Source organism: Prionailurus bengalensis, chromosome C2, assembly GCF_016509475.1.
Source record: "Prionailurus bengalensis isolate Pbe53 chromosome C2, Fcat_Pben_1.1_paternal_pri, whole genome shotgun sequence".
Taxonomy (NCBI): Eukaryota; Metazoa; Chordata; class Mammalia; order Carnivora; family Felidae; genus Prionailurus; species Prionailurus bengalensis.
Window position 1 is genome coordinate 5,858,990 of NC_057350.1, and position 23,185 is coordinate 5,882,174.

The following is a 23,185-nucleotide window of genomic DNA, read 5'->3' on the forward strand; positions in this document are numbered from 1 at the left end:
GCCAAATGCTGATGCACCACCCACCCCCTTCTCGTTCTCCCGGGTGAGTCATAATTCCTCTGGGAAGCTGCTGACTCTTTGACACTCCCATCAGAAGAGGAAAACGCACTCTCCAGATGACACAGGTATGGCAGAGAGCGGACGTCTCATTCCCACAGAAAGCCTCCTCACAGAAGCACCGTGTTTCAGCTCCAACTCTTAAGGGATGGAGAACACAGACAGCTGCCCTGCAGTCACCTCTAGCTCTGGGTAACTTCCCAGGTTAATCTAAGGGGAGAGAGGAAGCAGACACTTTAATCACGCTTCGTAACTCCATTTTATTACAACATCAAGGAAAACAGGTGCAGGAGGAACGATACTAGAGATCAACAGAGATGAAGCCACTCACAGCTGCATTGTCTACACCTTCCTATCAGGGAATAAATATCACGGGTCTCTGTACATGCATTGCAGGTCGGGTGTGCATGTGTGTATCGTGTGCAGATGAATTCTCTCTAGGGTGTTGTTCTTTTAATTTCTTTGACAGATGATGGTTGAATTCGCTGTCTTCTGGAAGACTAGGAGGGGGCTCTCCCGCTAGGACTGGGACCCAGCCTTTTTCTTCTGGAATTTTCTGAACTGAGACTGAATGGCCACCGCCGCGCGTTCTGTCTCTGGCGCATCCATGTCAATGTCAAATTCTTCTTGAACTTTCTTCTGCCCGTCTGTAACAACAGAAAACACAAGCATCAGGCGGTCACCGAGCTGAGAGCCGGAAGGCGGACAGCCGTCCGTCCACCGTGAAGCACACACCCACCACCCCCGCCACGCGCACGACCCCTGGTTTGCAAGGGGTCCTGATCCCCATCAGAGTCCAGAACGGGCTGTTCTCTGGCTGCCCCAACTCTACACCTGCCAGAGACCACAAAACTCAAGAACACAGTCCCAACCTCTCCGACATTTTCTGTACCTGCTCTTCTGTGTCTCGTGGCCGTGTTTTACATAGTGTTAAAAATATTAGCTGTGTTTTTACTGTTTCCTGGTGCCTCACGGAGATACAGTTTTAATAGTGCCACAGATATTGACCCAGTGGACGACTGACGTTCACAAGAGCTCCGGGTTAAAGTCACTGGGTTTCTGTGTATACTTGCGTTGTCAGTGACATTGCTGATTGGATTAGGACTTTTGTCTTCATCATGGCCGCCAACGGATGACCCCATCTGACCTTCACAATTTGGCCAAACTTCCACAGGTTTTACATTTTGTTCCAAGGAGGTACACTTAGTGGTGTGTTTGCTATGCCAGAAGGCTTTAACTAATTCACACTGTAATGATCACAGAAAATAGGATAGAAGCCAAAGCAAAGTGAACACACAGGCTTTTGTGCTGAACATCAGCTGACTTCTAGCCAAATATAAAAACGAATAAATAAATAAAATCCTCCAGTCATAAAAGGAAAAAATCTTTACAACTCCTTTAATCTGATGAAAGTTAATCACAATTGCCAAGGTAATTTTTAAATCTTTTTTTAATATTTATTTATTTTTGAGAAAGAGAGAAAGAGAGAGAGAGCACAAGTTGGGGAGGGGCAGATAGGAGCACAGAGGATATGAAGCGGGCTCCACACTGACAGCACAGAGCCCAACGTGGGGCTCGAACTCACGAACTGTGAGATCATGACCTGAGCCGAAGTCAGACGCTCAACCGACCAGGCGCCCCAAGGCATCTTTTTAAAAAATATACAGGCCTAGGGGTGCCTGGGTGGCCCAGTCGATTAAGCATCCGACTTCGACTCAGGTCATGATCTCGAGGTCCATGAGTCCAAGCCCTGCGTCGAGCTCTGTGCTGACAGCTCGGAGCCTGGAGCCTGCTTCGGATTCTGTGTCTCCCTCTCTCTCTGCCCCTGCCCCATTCATGCTCTGTCTCTGTCTCAAAAATAAATAAAACATTATTTTATATATATATATATATATATATATATAAACAGGCCCTGGGCCCCACTCCAGACTCGGGGTTGCACTAGGAAGAGACCCTGGTGGCAAAACCAAGTCAAGGGAGTCAGTAGCCCTGGGGGAGGACCAGACAGCCCTACTTTATAAAAGGCTCTCAGGTGGTTCTAAGGTGCAGGCAAAGTTGAGACTCAACCACTCTGTCCACAGATGAAGTGCAGAATAAAGCCCTAGAGTTGGCTCGAGGCGGAAATGGGGACACGACCTACCCCACCACACCTCACTGCCACCTGCACTTGTACCTGGAGCCCAGCAGTGTGCTGGGCTCATCCAGCTTGGAATGGGAATGTCAGAGGCATTTGAGGAAGGAGAGAAAGCCCCAGCCAGGTAGCAGGGACAGGGTTCTATTCCTGACTTTGTCACCAGGCAGCCTGAGTTCATCCATTCACTCACTTCCTCTCTCCACGACTTTGGATAATAATGTTCAGGCGGCACCCTAACAAAGTGGAGGATATGAGATTCCTTTCAAGTGAACCAGGTTTGTTCCCCCCTGCCTGCTTGTTCTCTCTCTTAGGTGGATGACAGACGGATAGATAGATAGATAGATAAGTAGATAGATAGATATCTATCTACTAGTAGATAGATAATAGATAGATAATAGATATAGATAGATAGATAGATATAGTAGGTAGGTAGATAGATAGATGATAGATAATACATAGATAAGAATATAAATATACATGAGTTGCCCCTTATTTCAAGTGCATCTGGTTATGTGACATTTCCTTTGCAGACCCTTCAGCAGGTTCCTGTCAATTTTACCAAAGACTAAGCAGTTTCTGCTTAGATCCCTCCAATCTCAACTCTATCTGGGAGGAGAGGCCACTGGCTTTGCAAGCCTTGCCAGACTGATTGGTCTGTGACCTCAATCGGTACAACTGTTTTCCTTGATCCCAGGTTGGCTGCCGATGTCCATGACAGCAGGGAATGTGAAGAGCCGCAGTGTCCAGGGAATATTTGGGAGCCATCTTTTTCTAACCCACAAGAGCCCAGATGATACGGAGGCACACATGGGTTTGTCTGGTGCTGCATCGAGTAGCCATTCACATCTCAAAGGGCGTGGCAGGAAATCTACTAAGATTAGGGCCTCTGGGCGGGGCAGGAGTTCCCTGAGGCTCATGTCAGGACCTTAAACGTGTTCCATTAACATTATCGCATGAGCCCGGGATGGGACAGTGTCTGGCAAACCTGAGCTGTGACCCGCTGCAGCTGACGTGCCCCCAGAAATGGACCCTCTGCACCAACCAGAGCGGTGATAAGACCTTCAGCCCTAGGACTTGTCATAAGACGGCTCAGGTCCCCACATCCTCTTTCTCCCTGAGGATCCCCAGCATCTGGTGTGTGGTGATCACAAAGTGGGAGACCAGCTCTCCTTCAAGGGGACGTGGAAGGCCTTTCGGTCTTAAAACACTGCAACCTGAAGCCTTTGAACGGCCTGACTCATCCGTCCCCTTAACAATAATGAAGAAAACAGCAATATTATTTTTTGGCAAACGACAAAGGAAGGTGTGGAAAATGATGTATATTTAGGAGCTGCACGAGACCGTGAAGATGGGCCATAAAAATAAATTTCACAATCTCATCTGAAACTAATACCTTCAGCCAAAAGTGATTTATACATTCCTCCCTAGTTGGGAAAATATTATAACGTTTAAAGAAGAAAGCATGACTATTTCAGGAATGGTTACTTGGTCGAGTCAAGCATCCCCTGGGGAGGGTCTGATACTCTTACTCTTTCGAGACTTGTAAAGCGGGGGAGGGGGGCCCAGAATGCCGTGGGGAAGGAATAGTTACATTTGGTGCCGCAGGTTCACTGCAAATGATGCAAATGATGCAAGTGATCCGTGTGGTCCTAAGACGAGGAAGGCACAGCTCTGAGCGCCCCAGATTCAGCAGGAGCCGAAGAATGGGGGGGGAGGGAGGGCGTCCAGAGGCACCACAGCCCTCAGGGTCACTCCGCGTCTGCAAGCCTCAAGCCCTGGAGAAACCGAGTCACGGAGCTGCTCCAGAAGGTCTCCTTCCCACCCTCCAGATGATGGGGACAGCAATAGGGCACAGGTGGCTGTGTGAGTGCCTCCCTTCCCCATCGCTCTCGGATGCTGCTCGGAGCAGCATCGCCCCCTCTGCTGCTCGGAGAGAGGATTTGGTCCACGTCTGCGGGGGAGGTGGAGTGGGGGGGGGCGGACGGGAAGTGCCGACACACCCCAGCCCTGCACCCCACATTATGGCTCCTCACACGCAATCACTACCTTGTTCTTTCTCTCCTCCCTACTCTGTGGTCCCTCGTCCTACGACAGCCTGAGCTCCATGAGGTCAGGGGCTTCATCTGCCTTGTTCCAGAAGCTCACAAGGGCCAGCACATAGTAGGTGTTCAGTTAGTGACCGCTGATTGCAAGTGAGTCTGGTAATGGAGAGGACAGGCCGCTGTCCGGTGCTGCCTCTATCTCAGGACTACACGAGTCGGTCGCCCTCAGCGGTAACCGTCTCCTCTCCACTTCTACCTGAACTCGAAAGGGGGGAGGCTGGGAGGCGCTACGGCAAAGCCTCCAGGGGGCCAGCTGAGGGGCACCGTCCACGGATGACTTGTGCACGAGTTGGAAAATGGGGCCACGTTGGAGTGACATGAGGAAGCATCGTTTGTGGGGGGTGGGGGGCTTGCCGCAGGGAATGGTCGGGGCCTGGGCAGACAGAAGGACTCACAGGCATTCAGGGGTGAGCTCTGGGTGGGCTCTGTGCCTAGAACAGGGCCTGGCATCAGCACCTGGCCAAAGAAGAAAGGAAAAGCAGCCTCGGGCAGGCAGTGCCCTCCAGCCTTCTCTGGGCTAAGGCTGACTCCCTCCCAACCCTCAGGTCCTCCTGGTCCCGTGAGGCAGCTGCCGGAAGCAGGGGTCGTGGGTCCAGGTAGAGTGACTTGGGGGTATGTCCCACTGCTCTGTGACTCTCATGAAGGTTCATCGCCTCACTGGGCCTCGGTTTGCCCATCTCCGAAATGGGAGAGGTCAAGTCATCTTTAAAAGCCACTTGCACCCAGCCACCGGTGTTCTGTGCAGGTCAAGGCCATGTTGCACACTGAAGCGCTGGCCCAGTGAGTGGTGTTGAGCAGGCCACGCCAGAGCTACAAAGCAGGTGGAGGGGGGTGTGGGCGGTCACACGGCTTTCCAGCCACCAGGCCCTGCACCCGCTCAGACCTTCAGTTGTCGGGGCCTCATGAGGAGGCGAAGGGAATGAATGCCTTCCAGCAGGGCCGGCCACGCGGCCATCACGTGCGTCTGAGCGGCGGCGCCGAGGCGTCAGGCCCTCCCCAGCCTCTTGGATGGCAGGAGGCGTTTGCTGGGCTTGTCGCCTCACGTCCTCGCTCGGCAGCGTAAGGCCCAGAGGTTGTACCAAAAGACAGGTGCAGCCCACACTCGGCTGATTAAACGTAAACCTGCAGTCCCCAGTCTCCGTCGCTAGGGGGCACTGCGGGCGCCCGCCCCCGTCTGCACGGCTTCTCTCTCGGGAGGGACAGATCTAAATGGCAGCTGGCAAACGTGCGCCGTTCTCATCTCCAGGCCACCCTGCAGCCGTTCCCCGGATTCTTCCACGTGTCCCTTCATAAAGACGTGCGCCTGCTCCCCGCTGGGCCGGGTGGGCTCCCTGACATGTGTCTCTAGGATCCCACTGCCGGGAGCAGACAAAAAGGCATGGTGACACCCCACCCCCACCCCCGTCCCTGACAGCGGCTTTCCACCAGCCCGAGTGAGCAGTGTTTCCCCCCCAGAACACTCTGTAACCTGCCCGCTGCTGCATGGTCGTTGTTATTCCTGTGCGTCTGGGGTTCTGGAATCTTACCGTTTCTGTGCGTCTCTCCGTGAAGAAGTCCTGAGGCCGGCCGGGAGAACGGTCAAGAGGTTATTCATACCAATTAGCTGGTTTCATATAAAAAGCTCCTGGCGAGCAAGCAACTCCCCTGGGGAAGGGGAAGGAACCCAACTTTCTGACGTGTAGCTCACGAACTCCCCCATAACTGCAACGTCCTGTGAGCCCAGGTGGGCCAGGAGCCCCCCGAGCCCCGCAGGTTTCACCCAGCTCTGCCAGCTCATTACCCAGCAGCCTTAGTCTCAAAGGTAAGGGTCCTGGGCCATTACTGTCTACTCTGTGATCCACCTTCTCTTCCATTTACCCCCTCTCCAATCCGTGCGTCCACCCGTCTTCTCTCCCCCACTTCCCTCTCAGAGCAAGGAGCACAGCGCAAAACAGTCCCAAACAACTGGACTTCTCTCCCTGGGCAGAAACCTCATCACACACCAAGACACGACACAGAGCCCCGCCGACGGCCAGCAACGTGAGCGATCACGCTCCCCCGGGCTCAGGAGCCTCGCGTTTCAGTGCTGCCGTGACCTCCCCTCCCCAGGAAACAACCCAGTGCTATTCAGACAGACTCTGCACTGCCGTGGATATCTCTTACGCTATTTTCCTGAAAGATTGCCTTTTCCCTGCAGACACCGAGATAGGAAGTAGGCCTGCTATTTTGGATTTTATTATGCCATAAGAGAGACGGTCAGGTAGCCGTTCTTAAGACGTCATTGTAATAAGAGCCACTCTTCAGTGAGCATTAAACGGGTCCTCCCTCATAGATTTAAGTGGGTTTTCTTTTACAGATCATTTGATGGCAAATGTAAAATAGAGAATCATAAATATAAAGGGAAGGAGCTATACCAGTTCAAGACAATCCCGAATGAATATCGCCAAGTCTCTGCTGTCGCCATGAAAATCTGTTGAAGGGGAAAATGGGTTGACGTACTACGATCCCGTTTTTGCGTGCATCTATTCTAACTTTTTTTTTTAATGTTCATTTGTTTTTGAGACACAGAGAGACAGAGCATGAGCAGGGGAAGGGCAGAGAGAGAGGGAGACACAGAATCCGAAGCAGGCTCCGGGCTCCGAGCCGTCAGCCCAGAGCCCGACGTGGGGCTCGAACTCACGCACCGTGAGATCGTGACCTGAGCCGAAGTCGGACGCTTAACCGACTGAGCCCTCCAGGCGGCCCACGTGCATCTATTCTAGTAAATGCAGAACTATCGATAGCGTAAGTGGTCATCAAGTCAGGGCGACGGCCCATCAGCAGGTGCTTACCGAGCACCTGTGTTAGTCTGCAGGGTTGCTACAAAGTAGCCCAGACCACACAGCTGAGATGAGAGACGTTTGTTCTCGCTCAGTTCTGGAAGCTGGAAGTCCAAGACGAACATGTCAGCAGGCTTGGTTTTTCCTGAGACATCTCTCCTTGGCTGCCTACCGTGTCCTCACATGGTCTGGCGTCTCTTCGCCTTCTTAGAAGGACACGGGTCAGACAGGGTTAAAAAACGCGTTTTAAAGTAATCACCGTGTTAACGTCCCCATCTCCAAATACAGCGTCATTCTGAGGCACTGGGGGTCAGGGCTTCTGCATATGAGTCTGGGGGGACACAACTCAATCTGTAACACCAAACCTAACTTTGGGTTCTATAGGTTCTAAAGTAGCTTTGTATTCTTTCCCTTGTCTGGCTTCTGTCTTCTCAAGAGCTGCAGGAAATGTATGTCCACTGTCCCCATTTCACGAAGGGGCAGTGACTATAACGTGCCTCTCCCAAGATCACCTTGTGAGTGCTGGCAAAGGGCTGATTCGGAAGCCCAGTCTCGCTCCACATCTTGTTTTTAATCTGCAGTGTTGGTTACTTTCAGATTCTTAGAGGCCAAGATGACAGCCGTTTGTACGGACCAGTTCATTTTGCTTAGGGGGAAAGAAAATCTTAAATGGTCCACGTTAAACACATGATGGATGCAGTCAACCAGTTTGCAAAATCTGCTTGTTTAATGGGCAGTCCAGGGGGAATTTACACCGAATTTCATCATTCAGCAAAGGGTCTCAAATGCCTAGTGTGGGTCCATCACTGTTCCAGAGGCCGAGAGAAAGAGCAAAGAACCAGCCCCAAACCCTGCCGTCTTGGGGGAAGACAGAAAATAAAAAGGTAAATGCACAAATAAGTAATGGGATTTTATAAATTCCAAGAATACAATGTGCGTGCGTGCGTGCGTGCGTGCGTGTGTGTGTTACAAGGTCAGGGAAGGTGTCTGGGAAAGACACAGGGTTGGGGGAGGAGGCCTGTCCCCAAAAATAGCCTAAGACCCATCTGCCCGGGAGGGAGGGGCGGCAGGGGCCCTCGGCTGCCAAGAAACAACTCGTTTTGAAGAATTATTCCCCATCCGTGCATTTGCAATCTAAGTCGCAGACGTCAAATAATTAGCATAAATTCTTTAGAAATTATCAGACACGTAGTCATCCAGAGCATAACAGATCTATTCCTGGATCCTGTGACAGCCCAGGATCTGATTAAAAGTTTGAAATTCAGCATCGTTCAAAAATATATCACACTAACCCCCATGCTGGATCGAAAGAACTCTTAAATACATTTGTTCCTGAGTTTGTGATGATGTACAGTCATTGCCTAGAGGTACTAGCAATAAGTCGTGAACACAGGGGCTTGCACACGCACACACGCACACTCATTTACGTAGATCTAACTCCCCATACTTGAAGGGCTATTTTACAGAAACAAATTACCTCCTAAGTCCTAATCCTGTAGGTCAGAAATTTGCGCATAAGCAGTAAATTGGGATGTAAGTGTCCTGAGTAGGAGTTTGCCTTGATTAAGGAGATGCAGCTCAGAGCCTACTATAAAAGGACCTAGGTTTTAGCACACCATAAAGAAATAACAGCCACTTAACCTAAGTGTGCCTTGCAAATGGGGTATTTAATACTAAGGTTTTTAGAATGCCCTACCTTCTTTCAAAATATAATAATAACTTGGAAAGAATTAACATCTGTCCATTGTGTTACCCTTAATGTACTTAAGCTAACTGATCCAGGGCGACTGTGGGCTCCCAGGGCCTCTCAGCGGGCTCTCCGCCCTCTCCCTCACGGGGGCCACCTACCTATTGGTCACGGACAGCCAGGGTGGCTTCCTTCCTAAGGACACAAACCCAGGCCTTCGAGGCAGGGAGAGCAAAGAGACAAGCCAGAAAACCAAGCAAAGATTAGAAACTGTATCCCTCAAGCTTCAAGCTGAATCAAACTCCTACCCAGAGAACAAAGCACCTGGCGGTAGGGAAGGGTAACGTACTCCCCTCCCAAAAATGATAAAGATAAATTTGTACCCCTAGTTCAAACAAATGCTAGCATCAAACATCCATCTTATGAAATGACAATTAAAAAGAAAAAAAAAACAAATGACAGCATTTTCTTTCAAAAGCTGGGGGGAAAGCCAGTTCCTCCCGAGTTAGAGCAGCTCCCCCCACGCCGTGGCTGGGCGGGAGCATGGAACCCCAGCAAGCCGGGGCCGGAGCTCTGAGCTCCAAGCCGTTTCTCGTTCCTGCCCACTGGCTCAGGATTTATTGAACAGGGGCCACTGGTGCGGAGAATTGCAATTTTCCAGGTCTTGGCTAAGCAGCGGAGATTAATGAGCAAGGGCAAGGTCAGGCATTAGCAGCAGCCGGAGAGGGGGCTTTCTGCATCTGTTGTGTTCTCACGCGGGATAAACACCCATTTCCCGCTTCTTCCAACTTTCCACACTACGTTAGCACCTTTTTGGTACTTACAGCTTTTTCTCCAAGACCGGGAAATTCTCTCTTGTCCTAAAATAGAGGCATTCGGAAACCCACAGTCTCCATTATTCAAAATGGGCTGTTGTTAATGCTAAGCCTAATTTGGCCGGCTGAAAATGACGGCTTACTTCTAGATTCTGAGCCCTCGGCTTCAGTTACGCGGCTGCCCCGGCCCCTTCCTCCATGCACCCTGCTTATATAAGATGACTACCCGGCCGGGGCATTTAAGTAATCACATGGGTGCCCGTATGTGCTGCTGAGATCAAATTTTCCCCAAAACCCATTAAGCCTAGGAGGAGCACAAACAAGAAGATATAAATATCATTGAAAACACTAACTTTTCTACTGGAAAGGCAAAATTGTTCCTCGTTGTATTAGTCAGCTGGGGCTGCGTAACAAAGTAATACAGGCTGGGAGCCTAAACGATACAAATGCATTTGCTCACAACCTGGAGGCTGGAGGTCTGAGACTGAGGTGCCTGCAAGGTTTTGTTCCTCTAAAGCCCCTTTCCTGGGCATGCCGACTGCACCTACTCCCCCTGTCCTCACATGGTCACCCCTCTGTGTGCGTCTGTGTCCTGATCTCTTCTTATAAGAACACCAGTCGTGTTCTTAATCAGTTGTGACCTTAATTCTCTCTTTAAAGATGCTGTCTCCAAATACAGTCACGTTCTGAAGTACCAGGGGTCAGGGCTTCATCATATGAATTTGAGGGGTGGGGTGCACCATTTGGGGGGTGGGGGGCACCAGCCCATAGCACTAGACAAAATGCCTACATTTTCTAGGGGGAAAAAAATGAAGACAGGCCGATGAGGTGTGATGAGAGAGCTATACCGGGGAGAGCTCAAATTCCAATTCCAACTGATTGAAGAATGTGGTCAGATTGGCCTTGCTGAGGTTCAAATGCTCCCCCCGTGTTTGAAATGGGGACGACGAGGAATTGAGACTTGGTGGCCTCTCAAGACGTTTAGAGGGACAAGGAAAAAGTGTGCACAGGCCTGCTTGGTGATGTATAAAGAACAATTACAAGTGCAGGGCTCCTGCACGCAGACTGACTCCCCCAATACCCGCTCCTCCCACCCACTCCCTCCAGCACAGATGCTGAGAAGCTGGAAGAAATCCATTCCCAGATGGCCCGGAAGTAGGATTCTGCCCCCCACCCCCTCCCCAGGCTCAGGGCCAGGAGGCAGGTGCAATGTGTCAGGATCTGAGAAGGCAGAAGTGAGCCCTGGGGGGTTGGCAAACAAACACAGAAAGCCCCCACAGCTGGTAAGCACAGAGGCAGAGGCATCGGGTTTCTCCGGGGCAGCCATAGGGACATCGACTGGCCTGTGTCTACGCCCCAGTGCGGCTTCTGCCGGAAAAACTTGCATGCGGTTGGGGGTTTCTGGATGCACTGTTCTGGCTGTGCATGGGACGGGCTGGGGTCTCTGCCGCTCAGAAATGCTGTAAGGCGCTGATACCCTGTAATAAGCCCCTTCTACTGAATCTACACGAGTGTATTCTATTCTCTGTGCCATCATCTGCTGTGGGCACACCTAGTTCACATGGGGGCAGGGGAAGGATGGGGCGTTCTGTAAGGAAAGGGGGTCACCCCCTGTGTGTTTAGGGATCGGAGAGCAGGCTTTCATTTCATTCGCATAGGAAACTTTTTAGTGCTTACTGGAGAATCGCCTGAATAAAGTGGGCAAATGAGAGCCCTTTAGGATAACACACGAAGTGTCTCTTTCCTCTTCTGAGCACGTGCGAAGAATGACAATTCTTCCCAGGAAACAGCAGCTAACTTCCCTAACAGCAACCCCCTCAGAAAAGCCACAGTTTGCCTTCCTTCACATGCCAACAAAGAAAAATGACTTCAGGCAGGTGGGAGGACGGAGAACAAACGAGCCATCCATCACCTTAGACCAGCCCTCCAAGCAAGCCAGCCAGATAGGTAAGTGCTCGAGAAACTCCATGAGCAGAAATGTATCATGGCCGAGTCTGCTCCTGGCCTCCACCTATCCCCTTTTCCTTAGTTCTCAACCCCTGATTTAAAGCTGAGTACATAATTACCCAGAATTACCCGGAGGTTTCCAGCCTCCTTGCTGTTGGGTGTTAGGTTCTGGCTGATGTGACGTGGGTAGGAAAACAGAAATCTCCTTTAGAGAAAGCTGACAGTCTTTGCCCTTTTCTCTTATTCCTATCTGCTTTCTGCTAGCTGGAATCCAGATGCAATGGCTAGTGCTCAAGCAGCCACTTGGGGCCCTGAATTAAGAGTCTTCTGCTGAGAATGGCAAAAAGTAATACAAATGTTTGATGCTCCTTGAAACTGCACTGACTGCCCTCAAGTACAAACCTTTTATATGAGATCGAAATAAACTTTATTACTTAAGCTGTTGCTATTTTAGGATTTCAGCTTCTTGTAGATGAACCTTATCTACTTACACATATATTATAAAAGCACATAATCATTTTAATTCATTTCAGGCTGATAACATAAACTCAAATATATATCACCGTGCATGGTATGGCTATATTTCCCCTTAACTATATGCTTTTTCTTCTGATGTGTACATCTGTCCAATTTCTGATATGGATAGCCATTCCTTTACAGCACTTAATACTTTTAAAACCTCAGGATTCGGGGACACCTGGGTGGCTCAGTCGGTGAAGTGTCCAACTTCAGCTCAGGTCATAATCTCATGGTTCATGAGCTGAAGCCCTGCATCAGGCTCTGCGCTGACAGTGCAGAGCCTGCTTGGAATTCTCTCCCCCCTCCCCCACTCATGCTTTCTCTCTCTCTCTCAAAATAAATAAACTTTAAAAACCAAATAAACAAATAAAACCTCAGGATTTTTATAGAAATATGTCTCTATTTGGCAACTTTTGCCAACCATTACTCACAGGCTTTCTTACTTTATGGTTTGTGCCTTCCCCTTCCAGCTTGTGAAAGTATGCAACTTGAAATGCTTGAACACATAGGAAAGGAATATGAGTTTTCCTTACTCAGGGTTTAGCCGACACCCTTCATTCTGCTCCGGGCCCATTTTTTCTTCTTCCGGAGCTTTGGAATATTAGTGGTTTTTCCTTTCCTTTATATTACCTGGTTTTACCATTTCAGAAGGGTGGGATCTTGTTGGGATCGTTTGCCCCTAGCTGCTACGCTTCCAAGTTTTAAAGGATTAAATTCTGAAGATGTCAGCACCATGGAGAATTTTACAATGTTCTCCAGGTTTAAAACGAAAGAAAATGCAATCATAATTACAGGACATCTTCAAGAAGCCTCAGAGAAGCAGCTCACCTCATTAATTTAGAAACCTGACTTGAGTGCATTGAGTGTGCTGACTCCCCTCGCCCGTCATTCCAGAGGAGTTGCCTTTGGAGAGAAAGAAGGGGCTAACCTTCCAGACTCAGTGAGGCTCAAAGAGGTCTATGGACCAGACGAGCCCCAGGCTTACGGAGCAGCAGTGAGGACAGAAAGAACATTCCATGCACACCGGAAAGAGACCGACATTGCATTCAGACTTTGGACTGTGGGTCTCTTTTCCTCCCCTTTGCACCACCAGGTGCTGCCTGGTGAGGGATGCCTTCCTCCAGCCGTGCGCCAGCAGCTGGCTTCGGCCCTGGCAGACGTAGCTCTGTTCTTCCTGGACCCCCACGGGCTGCACTATCTCACTGGACACGTTCCCATCCTGGCTCTCGGCCCTGCGTCTCTAATCTGGGTGGACAGGCGTCCTCCTGCGTGGATTTTCAGGGATTGCAAGCTTCCTTAGATGCACAGGACTCTTGGGCAGATGCGTCCGCTGTGTGTCCAGAATTTGACTTTGGGGGTGACGCTCCAGACGGCAGCTCGGAAGGGGGTCTGGGAAGCACAGCCAGAGTCAGGTACAGTCAAGCCACTTCCCACCGCCGCTGCTTAAAGCCTCAAACTTGAGGCTGCCGCCAACCTTGACTCCCCATCTGGTCACACATCGTGCACCTCACTTCACTCTGCACCTCTCGTTCATGGCGAGAAGGAGAAAAGCGGGATTAGACGCGACTATTCGTGTCCCCGACTTCCCGTATTTTAAATACCCTTCACACGTCCTGAATGTGACCACGCGTTCCACGTAGGAATACCCTACGCACAGGGATGGCATTTGCACTGGGGTGTGACCCTCTTTTGTAAGTGTGCGTAAACGAAGACAGGCGCTGGGTTCCAGGAAACGCCCGTTGTGGATTTAAACTCCTTGCACGCTGGTGTCCTGCCCCCACAAGCCTGTTCTTCCACATTCCTCTACGTATGTTTGACACATCGCTTCTATTTGCTTTTTTTTAATGACACTTGTCTTAAGAGCTCATGGCCGAGTACTTGCTGATTTGGCGGAAACAGCTTTTCAGAGGTGAGTCACTTTAAGCTTTGGATTTGTTATTCTCCTTACCGGGAAGATGGGTTCACATATTGGTAAAAAGAGAATAAAATCAAATATGCAAGAAGGAATGAGGTTGTGCGGTCTGGACCAAGCAGGTGAACCACATGTGGTACCCAGACTCGGAAGGACTAGCCAACAGGAGAGCTTCGGTTTGAGTTTTAAGCGTTGTTTAATAACAATGTTCTGACAACTCATCTCAAGAAGAAATGGAATTAGAAGTGAGTCCCCAGGTAGTGGTGAAGTTCTGAGGCTCCAGGCGTCTCCCCTACTGGTTTAGGTGGGCAAGTGCCTGGGAAAAATTCAGACGTGCACTGTGCTTTGGACCAACAAGCCATCACCACTGTTTAATCAAGGCTTTTATTTTAATGTTTACTTTTGACAGAGAGAGAGAGACAGAGCATGAGCGGGGGAGGGGCAGAGAGAGGGGGAGACACAGAATCCAAAGCAGGCTCCAGGCTCTGAGCTGTCGCACAGAGCCCGACGCGGGGCTCGAACTCACAGACTGCGAAGTCATGACCTGAGCCGAAGTCGGACGCTCAATCGACTGAGCCACCCAGGCGCCCCTACTCAAGGCTTTTTATGTGACATTGGGACAGGACAGTCATCAAAGTCCCCTCCCCGCCAAACAGAAGTCCTTACGGACCAAAAGTAAAGCAGAGTATTTTTATTTCAAGAATTCCAGAAACAGAGAAATTTCCAGTGTCAGGCAACATGATCCAAACTTAGTTTCTAAAGAGCTTTTAAAAAATAAAAAATAAAAAAAATAAAAAATAAAATTTAAAAAAATCATTTTTCAAAGGACCGGCATTAAAATGACATCCCTTGAAGTACTCTGATTATCGACAGAGGTAATAGAAGCATTTCTGTCTAGATCAAAAATTTAAGCAGTGATAAAATCTCCATTTTTAGTCCCAGTAGCTCAAGGGAACATTAATGCAGGCTGATATCACGGAACTGATACGGGAAACCAATTTAGGCAGAACATTAGGGGAAAATGTCTAACATCAGTCTGGCCGAAGACGGGAGTGTTCCCCGGAGCTGTGGCATCTGATCTCTCACTAAAGTCATTGTCAGCTGAACTGAGGAAGTAACACACCAGGGATATATTTTGCCAGCTGTGGACGGCCAGGGTGACCTAACAGGCTGCTCCCATCCCAGATATGTAATTGGCAAGGTTTTATGGTTTTGTTCAACTTTGAGGTGTGTGAACAGAATGAGACTGCACACTTTATCGGCAGGTGGCTGGCCACGTCTTTTAAGACACTATTCTAACCTTCCACCGGCTAATCTCGCTCATAATTTCTAGATCATAGCTCAACTCCTCCACGCATTGCTGTCCTTTAAAGTGTCAGTGGGGGGGCGCCCTGGGGGGCTCAGTCAGTTGAGCATCCGACTTCGGTTCAGGTCATGATCTCGCGGTCCGTGGGTTCAAGCCCCGCGTAGGGCTCTGTGCTGACAGCTCAGAGCCTGGAGCCCGCTTCGGATCCTGTGTCCCCCCTCTCTCTCCGCCCCACCCCTGTTTGTGCTCTGTCTCTCTCTGTCTTTCAAAAATGAATAAACATTAAAAAAAATTTTTTTAAATAAAGTGTCAGTGGGCTGGGTTTATGGAAAATGCCAGTGAGACATTCTTCAACACGTAGCTGCAACTCCATATCCAAGTTGCCAGGATCTGGGGGGATACTCGTCGGCAAGCCCGTGCACGATTCCAGTAATGCGTGGCACCGGGCGGCATTGCCTAAACCCACGACTGAAATGTTTACAAACGTTCAAGAGAAAACTGGCATACTTTCTGGCTGCAACACCACGTACACAATTTAATTTCAGGGGTAGCAGGAAGGCTGACCCACTTCCTTTGTATTCCTGCGATGAGTGTACCCTTGCTGTCTACACCTGCCCGCACCAGGAGGCTAGTCACTGGTCATGCAGCCTAACCACAAACCCGAATGCACGCCGTGGAAATGTCCCAGGAAACGAGCCCTCTTTGTGTGTTCTGCGGAGAGCCATGTGGAACGGCGGTCCGTCCAAAGCAAAGAACAAATTCTCCCATTTTGTGCAAATGGTTATATAGTTGCTATCACATGTTCACAGCCGGCGAAAGCCCTATTCAGATTCTGCTCGTTGTACTTGCTTTCCCCTCTCCTGCCTCTACCAAGAAATAGCGTCAGATTTCTCCTTGGGACTCGCAGGCAATATTCCCTCGATGGGTGCAGAAAATAAAATCCAAAGGAGTCAGGCAGCCTCTCGGGTCCCAGAAAGGGACAGCCGTAGGATCATAAAGCGTTAAAACTAGGCAAGAGGCTAGACACGACGACGCTGTCCCACAGTGAGGAATGGGACCCGAAAGGTGTGAAGCCATTCGCCACAGATGAACCACCAGCCAATGGCCGAGCCACAAAGGGCAGGGACAAGAAACGGATCCATTCTTCGCCCGTTCCTTCCTGAGCAAACGGAGACTTGAACGTGGTTTTCTTGCCAGACCGTGCGGCCAAGCAGGTTCACCAGCACTGCAATCAGGGCAACAGCCAAAAAGCAAAGAAAACCCTAAAAACGAGCCGACTAAAACATCAAAATTCTGCGGAGATGGTGGCACGGTCATGGCCAATTCACAGATGAACCCAGCAACACTTCGGTGCTAAACGTGTCTCTATTTTCTCCTGAAGTTCCTATGAAATCATTGAATGCCACTACCTGGGAGGAACATTTAGGGAACTCTTTGTGGCCAGAAAATCAATTATGATCTACAACGCACATCTTCGTGGGCTGTTTCTGATGCCCCAGACCGTTGGCAAAGCGCACCGTAGGAATGCTTGCTTTATGGACTGGTGAGAAATTGCATTTGGGGGAGTGCACCTGAGTTCAAACTGCCTAAAGGTTTATGTTTGCCTTGAAACTCCAAAGCTCTAAAATCTCAGAAAGATCAGAGCCCAGAAGACTCATCGACGCCATTCTGATCAGCACAACTAGTGATTCTGTGCCGTGGGTAATGAGTTCTGCCGTGTTCAAAGGTCTATCTTGCTGCACTTAGGTCTGTGAGCTTATTATGATGGGAGGAGTCTAAAGGGGAAATTACTTTGCTCACATCAGCACCTACCCAGGAAAGCCTCTCTCTGACACCCAAGGTCACTTCGCTTTCTAAACGAATGCTGGAGCACAGTTCAATTTTCAATTATCTTCAGGGTCTAGGACAGTGGAATGGTAGAGAGAGAAGAATGTGTTTTAGAAATATTGAAGAGGCCGCTTGCCAAGCACAAAAATGGCATCAAGCTTCCATTTCGCATTATCGTAAATTACAGGAAGGAGTATCCTCATAAACGTTGTGAAGGAGGCTGTATCTCCGTCTTCTCATTTCCTACTCCTCACCCCCCTTCTGGGTCTGTGGAATCAATGCATCTTTCAGCCAAGTGTTGGTCTACTCAGTTCCACATCCCAACAGGAAAAAGGAAAGTAGCCCCTGGCACAGGATGGCAAGAACTGTTAGGAATCCCAGATTAGGAGCATCAACTACTCAGTTATTTTTTTTTTCTGGGGGAGGAAGGGAAATATAATTTTTTTTTTAATTTTACTTGAGAGAGAGAGAGAGAGAAACAGCGAGGAAGGGGCAGAGAGAGAGGGAGACAGAGAATGCCAAGAAGGCTCCGAGCTGTCAGCACAGAGCCCGATGTGGGATTGAACTCACAAACTGAGAGATCATGACCCGAGCTGAAGTTGGTCACTTCATTGACTGAGCCATCCAGGTGCCCCGGAAATATATATTTTTTTAATATCTCATTAAATTAAATCTAGTGATATGCAAATAGCCTTCTCAATCACAAGCAACAATCTCTGTTAAAAATAATAATAATAAAGGGGCGTCTGGAGGGCTCAGTTGGTTAAGCGTCCAACTTTGGCCCAGGTCACGATCTCGCGGTTGGTGAGTTCGAGCCCCACGTCAGGCTCTGTGCTAATGGCTCAGAGCCTGGATCCTGCTTCGGATTCTGTGTCCCCCTCTCTCTCTGTCCCTCCCCCACTCACACTCTATATGCCTCTCTCTCTCTCTCAAAAATAAATAAACATTAAAAATTTTTTAATAAAACATAATAATAATAAATATGCCTTCAAATTAATATTGGAAAAAGCAAAGTTTACAGATAATTACATTTTATTTTATTTTATTTTATTTTATTTTATTTTATTTTATTTTATTTTTAAGTAGACTCCAATGCAGGGCTTGAATTCATGACCCTGAGATCAAGACCTGAGCTGAGGTCAAGAGTCGGATGCTTAACCAACTGAGCCACCCCGGTGCCTCAAATAATTACATTTTAAATTCAACGATCCCATAATATTGGTCACCTTTTTTTCTCTTGAACATTCAAAGGATGGTTTACATTAAGAGGCTCAAATCCTCGTATCTGTGGGAAATGGCCTTCCCCGACATGCCTGAAGGAACAATCCTGCTGGCCACGTGGGGGAAGAGAAGGAGGAATATCTTGGTTCTGGATGGCACTTAATGAAAAGGAGGAGATGGTGTTTCTCATATTTCCATATTTCTTAAGCAACTGATCTTGCAGTCACAAGTTTGAAGTTTAACTCAAGGTTCCGAAACTCAGGACTGCAAGAGGGACTAAATGAAAGCGACCTGCAGCCGATCCCTCTCCAGGACAGTGAAAGCACACCTCAGCATTTCCCGTCTGGAATGTTCCCAGGCCAGACCTCCTGGGCAACACCTAGGGTCACTGGCAGCCCCCCTTCTCCCCACTTTTCCTGTGGCTCAGGGCAGCTGGGTGCAGTGGGAGGCAGCTTTTCTGGAAGCCTTCGGTTTGTGGCTTCCAGCCCCAGATCCCTGGAGGTGCCTGACCACGCCCCACCCGTTTGGTCTGGGGGGCCCCAAATCCCAAGAGGCTGAAACCGCGGTCCCTCCCTCCTGTCCTGATAAACCTGACTTTGGGAGGGGGTGACGGTGCACCCTCTGCGCGTGCACACGCACACACACACACACACACACACACACACACCAGCCTGGCTGCATTCCTGTTCAGTTCTCCTCTCAGACTTTGGCCACCTCCCTTTGCTCCTGAATGACACCTGCAGGGGTCTGTGGTATCTTCAACTGACTCCCTGGAAAACACTAAACTTTACAGGACAGCCTAAGTGATCTTTCAAAATAGATCTGACATCTTTCCTTCCTTTAAAAATACTAAGCCAACCAATGACACCATACAGTTAAAAGGATAACATCAACAGCCGGTCTTTCTTGCTTGCTTGTTTTTTTGTTTTTTGCTTTTTCTGACACCAATCCAGAATTCGTATGCAAAAGTCCTGCCTGTTTTGTCTGTGTAAAGCTTCAACCACTTACCTTTTCAATTGGGGAAGACTGAAAGGGGAGCAGATGACCCGGCCCCAAGGTTCGGTGAGGAGAGCGCATGGGCCAAGACGTAATTTGCTCTCCCTGCTTCCCTGCTTTTCCTGACCATCGTTCTGTGGCTTTGGTTGGGTTCCTCCAACGGGTGGTAGTACAGGCCATCAGAAGACAGAAAGAGAGAGAGCTGGGCATTGGTCTCCTTGCCTCCTTCTCTGCCAGGGTTGCCAGATAAAATACCGACTGCCCAGTTAAATTTGGACTTCAGATAAACGATGAAAAAATGTTCAGTCTAAGTATGCCCCAAAGACTGTGTGGGGCATACTTACACTAAAAAAAAAATTTTTTTTTTTTTTTTGCTTATGTGACACTGAACTTTTAACCGAGCATCTTGTATTTTTATTTTAAAATCTGGCAACCACGTCTGCAAAGTTGTTGCAGCTCAGATACGTCCACCAACAGAAGAACACAGCCCCCATCAGACTGCCTCTTCGGACAGCATCTTCTCTGGATCCCGGTGCCTCCTGTCAGGCTCTGCCACTGCTCGTCTGAGGTTCTAAGTAAACTATTCTGTGTGGCTTTCCCTGAACCCCGCACACATCTTTGCAAACAGCCCCTTCCTAGTTGATGCTCCTCAAGTTACTCAGGGGCGGGGTGCTCCCCCCCCCCATTCCCTCCCAGGACCATGGCCCGCGTATTTGTCACTAAGGACTTCTGGCCCCATTGTCCCAGCACTGCTGTTTCAAAATACGCCTTTACCCGTTCTGATCCCAACATACAGCACATGGCAGGTGCTGAGCAAATACTCTGAATGCCCAAAAGAAGCTAGAGTTGACACTGTTTCGCGACATCCCTTTTCTGGTTTGTAAGAACCTCGAGGTCTGCATCCAGAAGAGACTACATTCCTACCAGCGAGAACGGAACACAATCCAGAATTGTGTCTCAAGAAGCAGGGGAGAGGAGAAGCAGCCAACGGGTTAGCGAAGACGAGAGGTTTAGGCATGTGACAGTTAACTACCGTCCCCAAGTTTAACAGCGTAAACACAGGAAGTGTTTATTCTGCCCACCGGGTCCATGGACTCAGCTGGGCACTTCTTGCGTGGAGTCGTCCATGGGGCTGCCGCCAGATGGCCCTGGGGCTGGAGTCCCCTGGAGGACCCTCACTGCACATCTGGCAGTGGGGCTGGGAGAACCCGCACCGTCACTGGCTGGTTGGGCATGTCACCAGGCCACTGCTCCACGTGTCTAGCTCAGGCTTCCTCACGACATGATGCTTTCAGGATACGGGACATCTCACACGCCAACGGGCTTCTCCCACAGCAACTGTTCCCAGAGAGAAAAAGTGGAAGCTGCCAGTTTCTTAGGGCCTGGGTTCAAACCCCCCCCCCCGTGCATCCCGTCTGCTGCCTGCTGCTGGTCGGAGAGGCCACACGGGCCCGGGTGTGAGAGAAGAGGACTCAGAACTCCCTCTCCCTGAGCTAAGACTTCATAGCCATCCTCTACAAAGTACCATGCAAAACCAGAAATCATCCATAATTACAGCCAGTGTACAAAGTGATCCAGGAGTGTTCACCAAGTGCATTAAAAAGTAAGGAAAACAGGGGCGCCTGGGTGGCGCAGTCGGTTGAGCGTCCAACTTTGGCTCAGGTCGTGATCTCGCGGTCCGTGAGTTCGAGCCCCACGTCGGGCTCTGTGCTGACGGCTCAGAGCCTGGAGCCTGTTTGGGATTCTGTGCATCCGTCTCTCTCTCTCTCTGCCCTTCTCCTGCTTGCTCTTTGTATCTTTCTCAAGAAGTAAATAAAAATCAAACTTAATAAATAAATAAATAAATAAATAAATAAATAAAGAAATAGAAAGAGCCAGAGGGGCGCCAAGGTGGGTGGCTCAGTCAGTTAAGCGTCCGACTTCGGCTCAGGTCATGACCTCACAGTTCATGAGTTCGAGCCCTGTGTCAGGCTCTGTGCTGACAGCTCGGAGCCTGGATCCTGCTTCGAATTCTGTGTTTCCCTCTCTCTCTGCTCCTCCCCCGCTCATGCGCTCTCTCTCTCTCTCTCTCTCTCCTTCAAAAATAAATAAAAACATTTTTTTAAAGTTTAAAAAAAAAAAAAGAAAGTGCCAGAAAGAAAATGTATTATAAAATGAATGATACATATTTACCGGTTTTAAAGAAAACAGTCTGTATGCCCCCACCCCCCGCCTCGAGGCCAGCCTCACAGCCAGGCAACGTGTGTAGGGCCCCCGCGCTCAGCAGGGTGATTTAATGCTCAGCTTGGTAATTTCTGAACAAGGGGGCCATGTTTTCATTTTTCCCTACACCCTGATGTTGGTGGGTCTCTCCTTTGCCGAGAGTGAGAAAGGAAAGGAAGTAGCAATCCACGAACAACCAGGAATGAGTTCGCTAGGTCTGGTGGTCCAGAGCACAGGGCTGGGTGAGCTGGTGAACAGGACAGCGTTTGCTCTCCTGACTCCTCCAAAAAAGCCAGGGCAAAGCCTCTGCCCTCTGCCACAGTGACTCTGCCCGTCTGCTCCACTAGGTTTTAGCAAAGGGGGAAAAAAAAAACACAAAAAACGTTATCACATTTTTGAAGTAACTTTTAAAAAGAGGATTCAGAGCCAAATCTGTTCTCAGCTTGCCTAAGTTAATGAAAATTGGTTGCTTCCTGAAAACACAGAGGAGCTCGCTAAGGAGGCATAAAAATGGTACTTGGAACAAAATAATGCCGTCTCTTGATTGAACAGTCCAAATGCGGCCAAATTGTCACAATTAATTAGTATTGATCAGAAACGCAGACTCGTTACTGATGCAGAATGCTGGGAGAAACCAATCAATGGCTTGAGTGGAATTTACATAAGTTCACAACAGGCCCCAGGGGCTCTCCCCAAAGCTGTGTTCTAGAATGTTGCAGAGAGCTTTCTTGGGAGGCCCGGGGCAACTTCTGCCCTAGGGTCTGAAGCGACATCTGTGGTGGCCGTAAGGATGCGCAGGGAGGCATGTTTAGAAACCCCAAGACTTCCTCTTCCTATGAATGGGAGAGTCAGTCCAGCCTGAGAGGGAATTCAGCTTCTGAAGACACTTCAGCCCACTATCTACCGAGAACACCCTTTCTCAAGAAGGAACATTAGCATTTACACATGCTTCCGTAATCGCAGATGAACTCACAAATATGAAACCTACAAATTTAAACCATCTTATCAGAGAGCGCAGGCTGAGATGCCAGTCGGTTTTCTCTTCTGAAAAGCTGCTTGCTGTGCAAATTAATTCTAGAAGTAAAATTGTGAGGGTTTCACGTGCTTAAAAGAGCAAAATGTTTTCAAGCACTTGAGAAATATTATTTCCATACGAATAATTGATTAGCAGAATATGAAATGTTCCTGTGTCCTAGTTAAGGAGGGGTTCCAAAGAAAGGAAGGATCACCATTTTCCTGCTTACAAGCTGCTTTGTAGGCTTAAAAAGACCTTAAACAGCAATTCTTTGGGCATAATTTCTACCTTCAGCTTTTCACCAAGGCATATGGGCCTTCTCCATATGATAGGAAACAGAATTCTATCTTCGGCTGGTCTAAAGTTATCCAATGTTCAATCTCAAAAAGGAGGAAGGAAGGAAGGAGGGGTGGAGGGAGGGAGGGAGGAAAAAAAGTGAAAAATATGGATAAGCCCATAAATTAGCATACTGCTTCAATGTTTTAATTTTAAAAATTAATGTGGCTGACCCTGTAATGAGTCTGACATCACACATATTTTCCAGAGGCTGGTTAACTAAGTTGATGAGATAACAGTGCTGTGGAGACTATGGTTTCTGGCTTGGCCAGGATGTAAGCCTGTGAACCTCATTCTGTTCCATGGGCTCA

At 49.1% G+C, this 23,185-nt stretch overlaps 1 protein-coding gene across 1 annotated transcript in view; it reads right to left on the bottom strand.

Moving 5' to 3' along the window:
- Positions 1-297: 297 nt before the first annotated feature.
- Positions 298-23,185, bottom strand: part of PCP4 (Purkinje cell protein 4) — a 62,597-nt gene continuing 39,709 nt past the window's right edge. Inside the window, exon 3 of the mRNA XM_043593564.1 lies at positions 298-704. Coding sequence (XP_043449499.1) covers positions 577-704 — 128 coding nt within the window. The 3' untranslated portion in view covers positions 298-576. The remainder of the gene's footprint in view (positions 705-23,185) is intronic.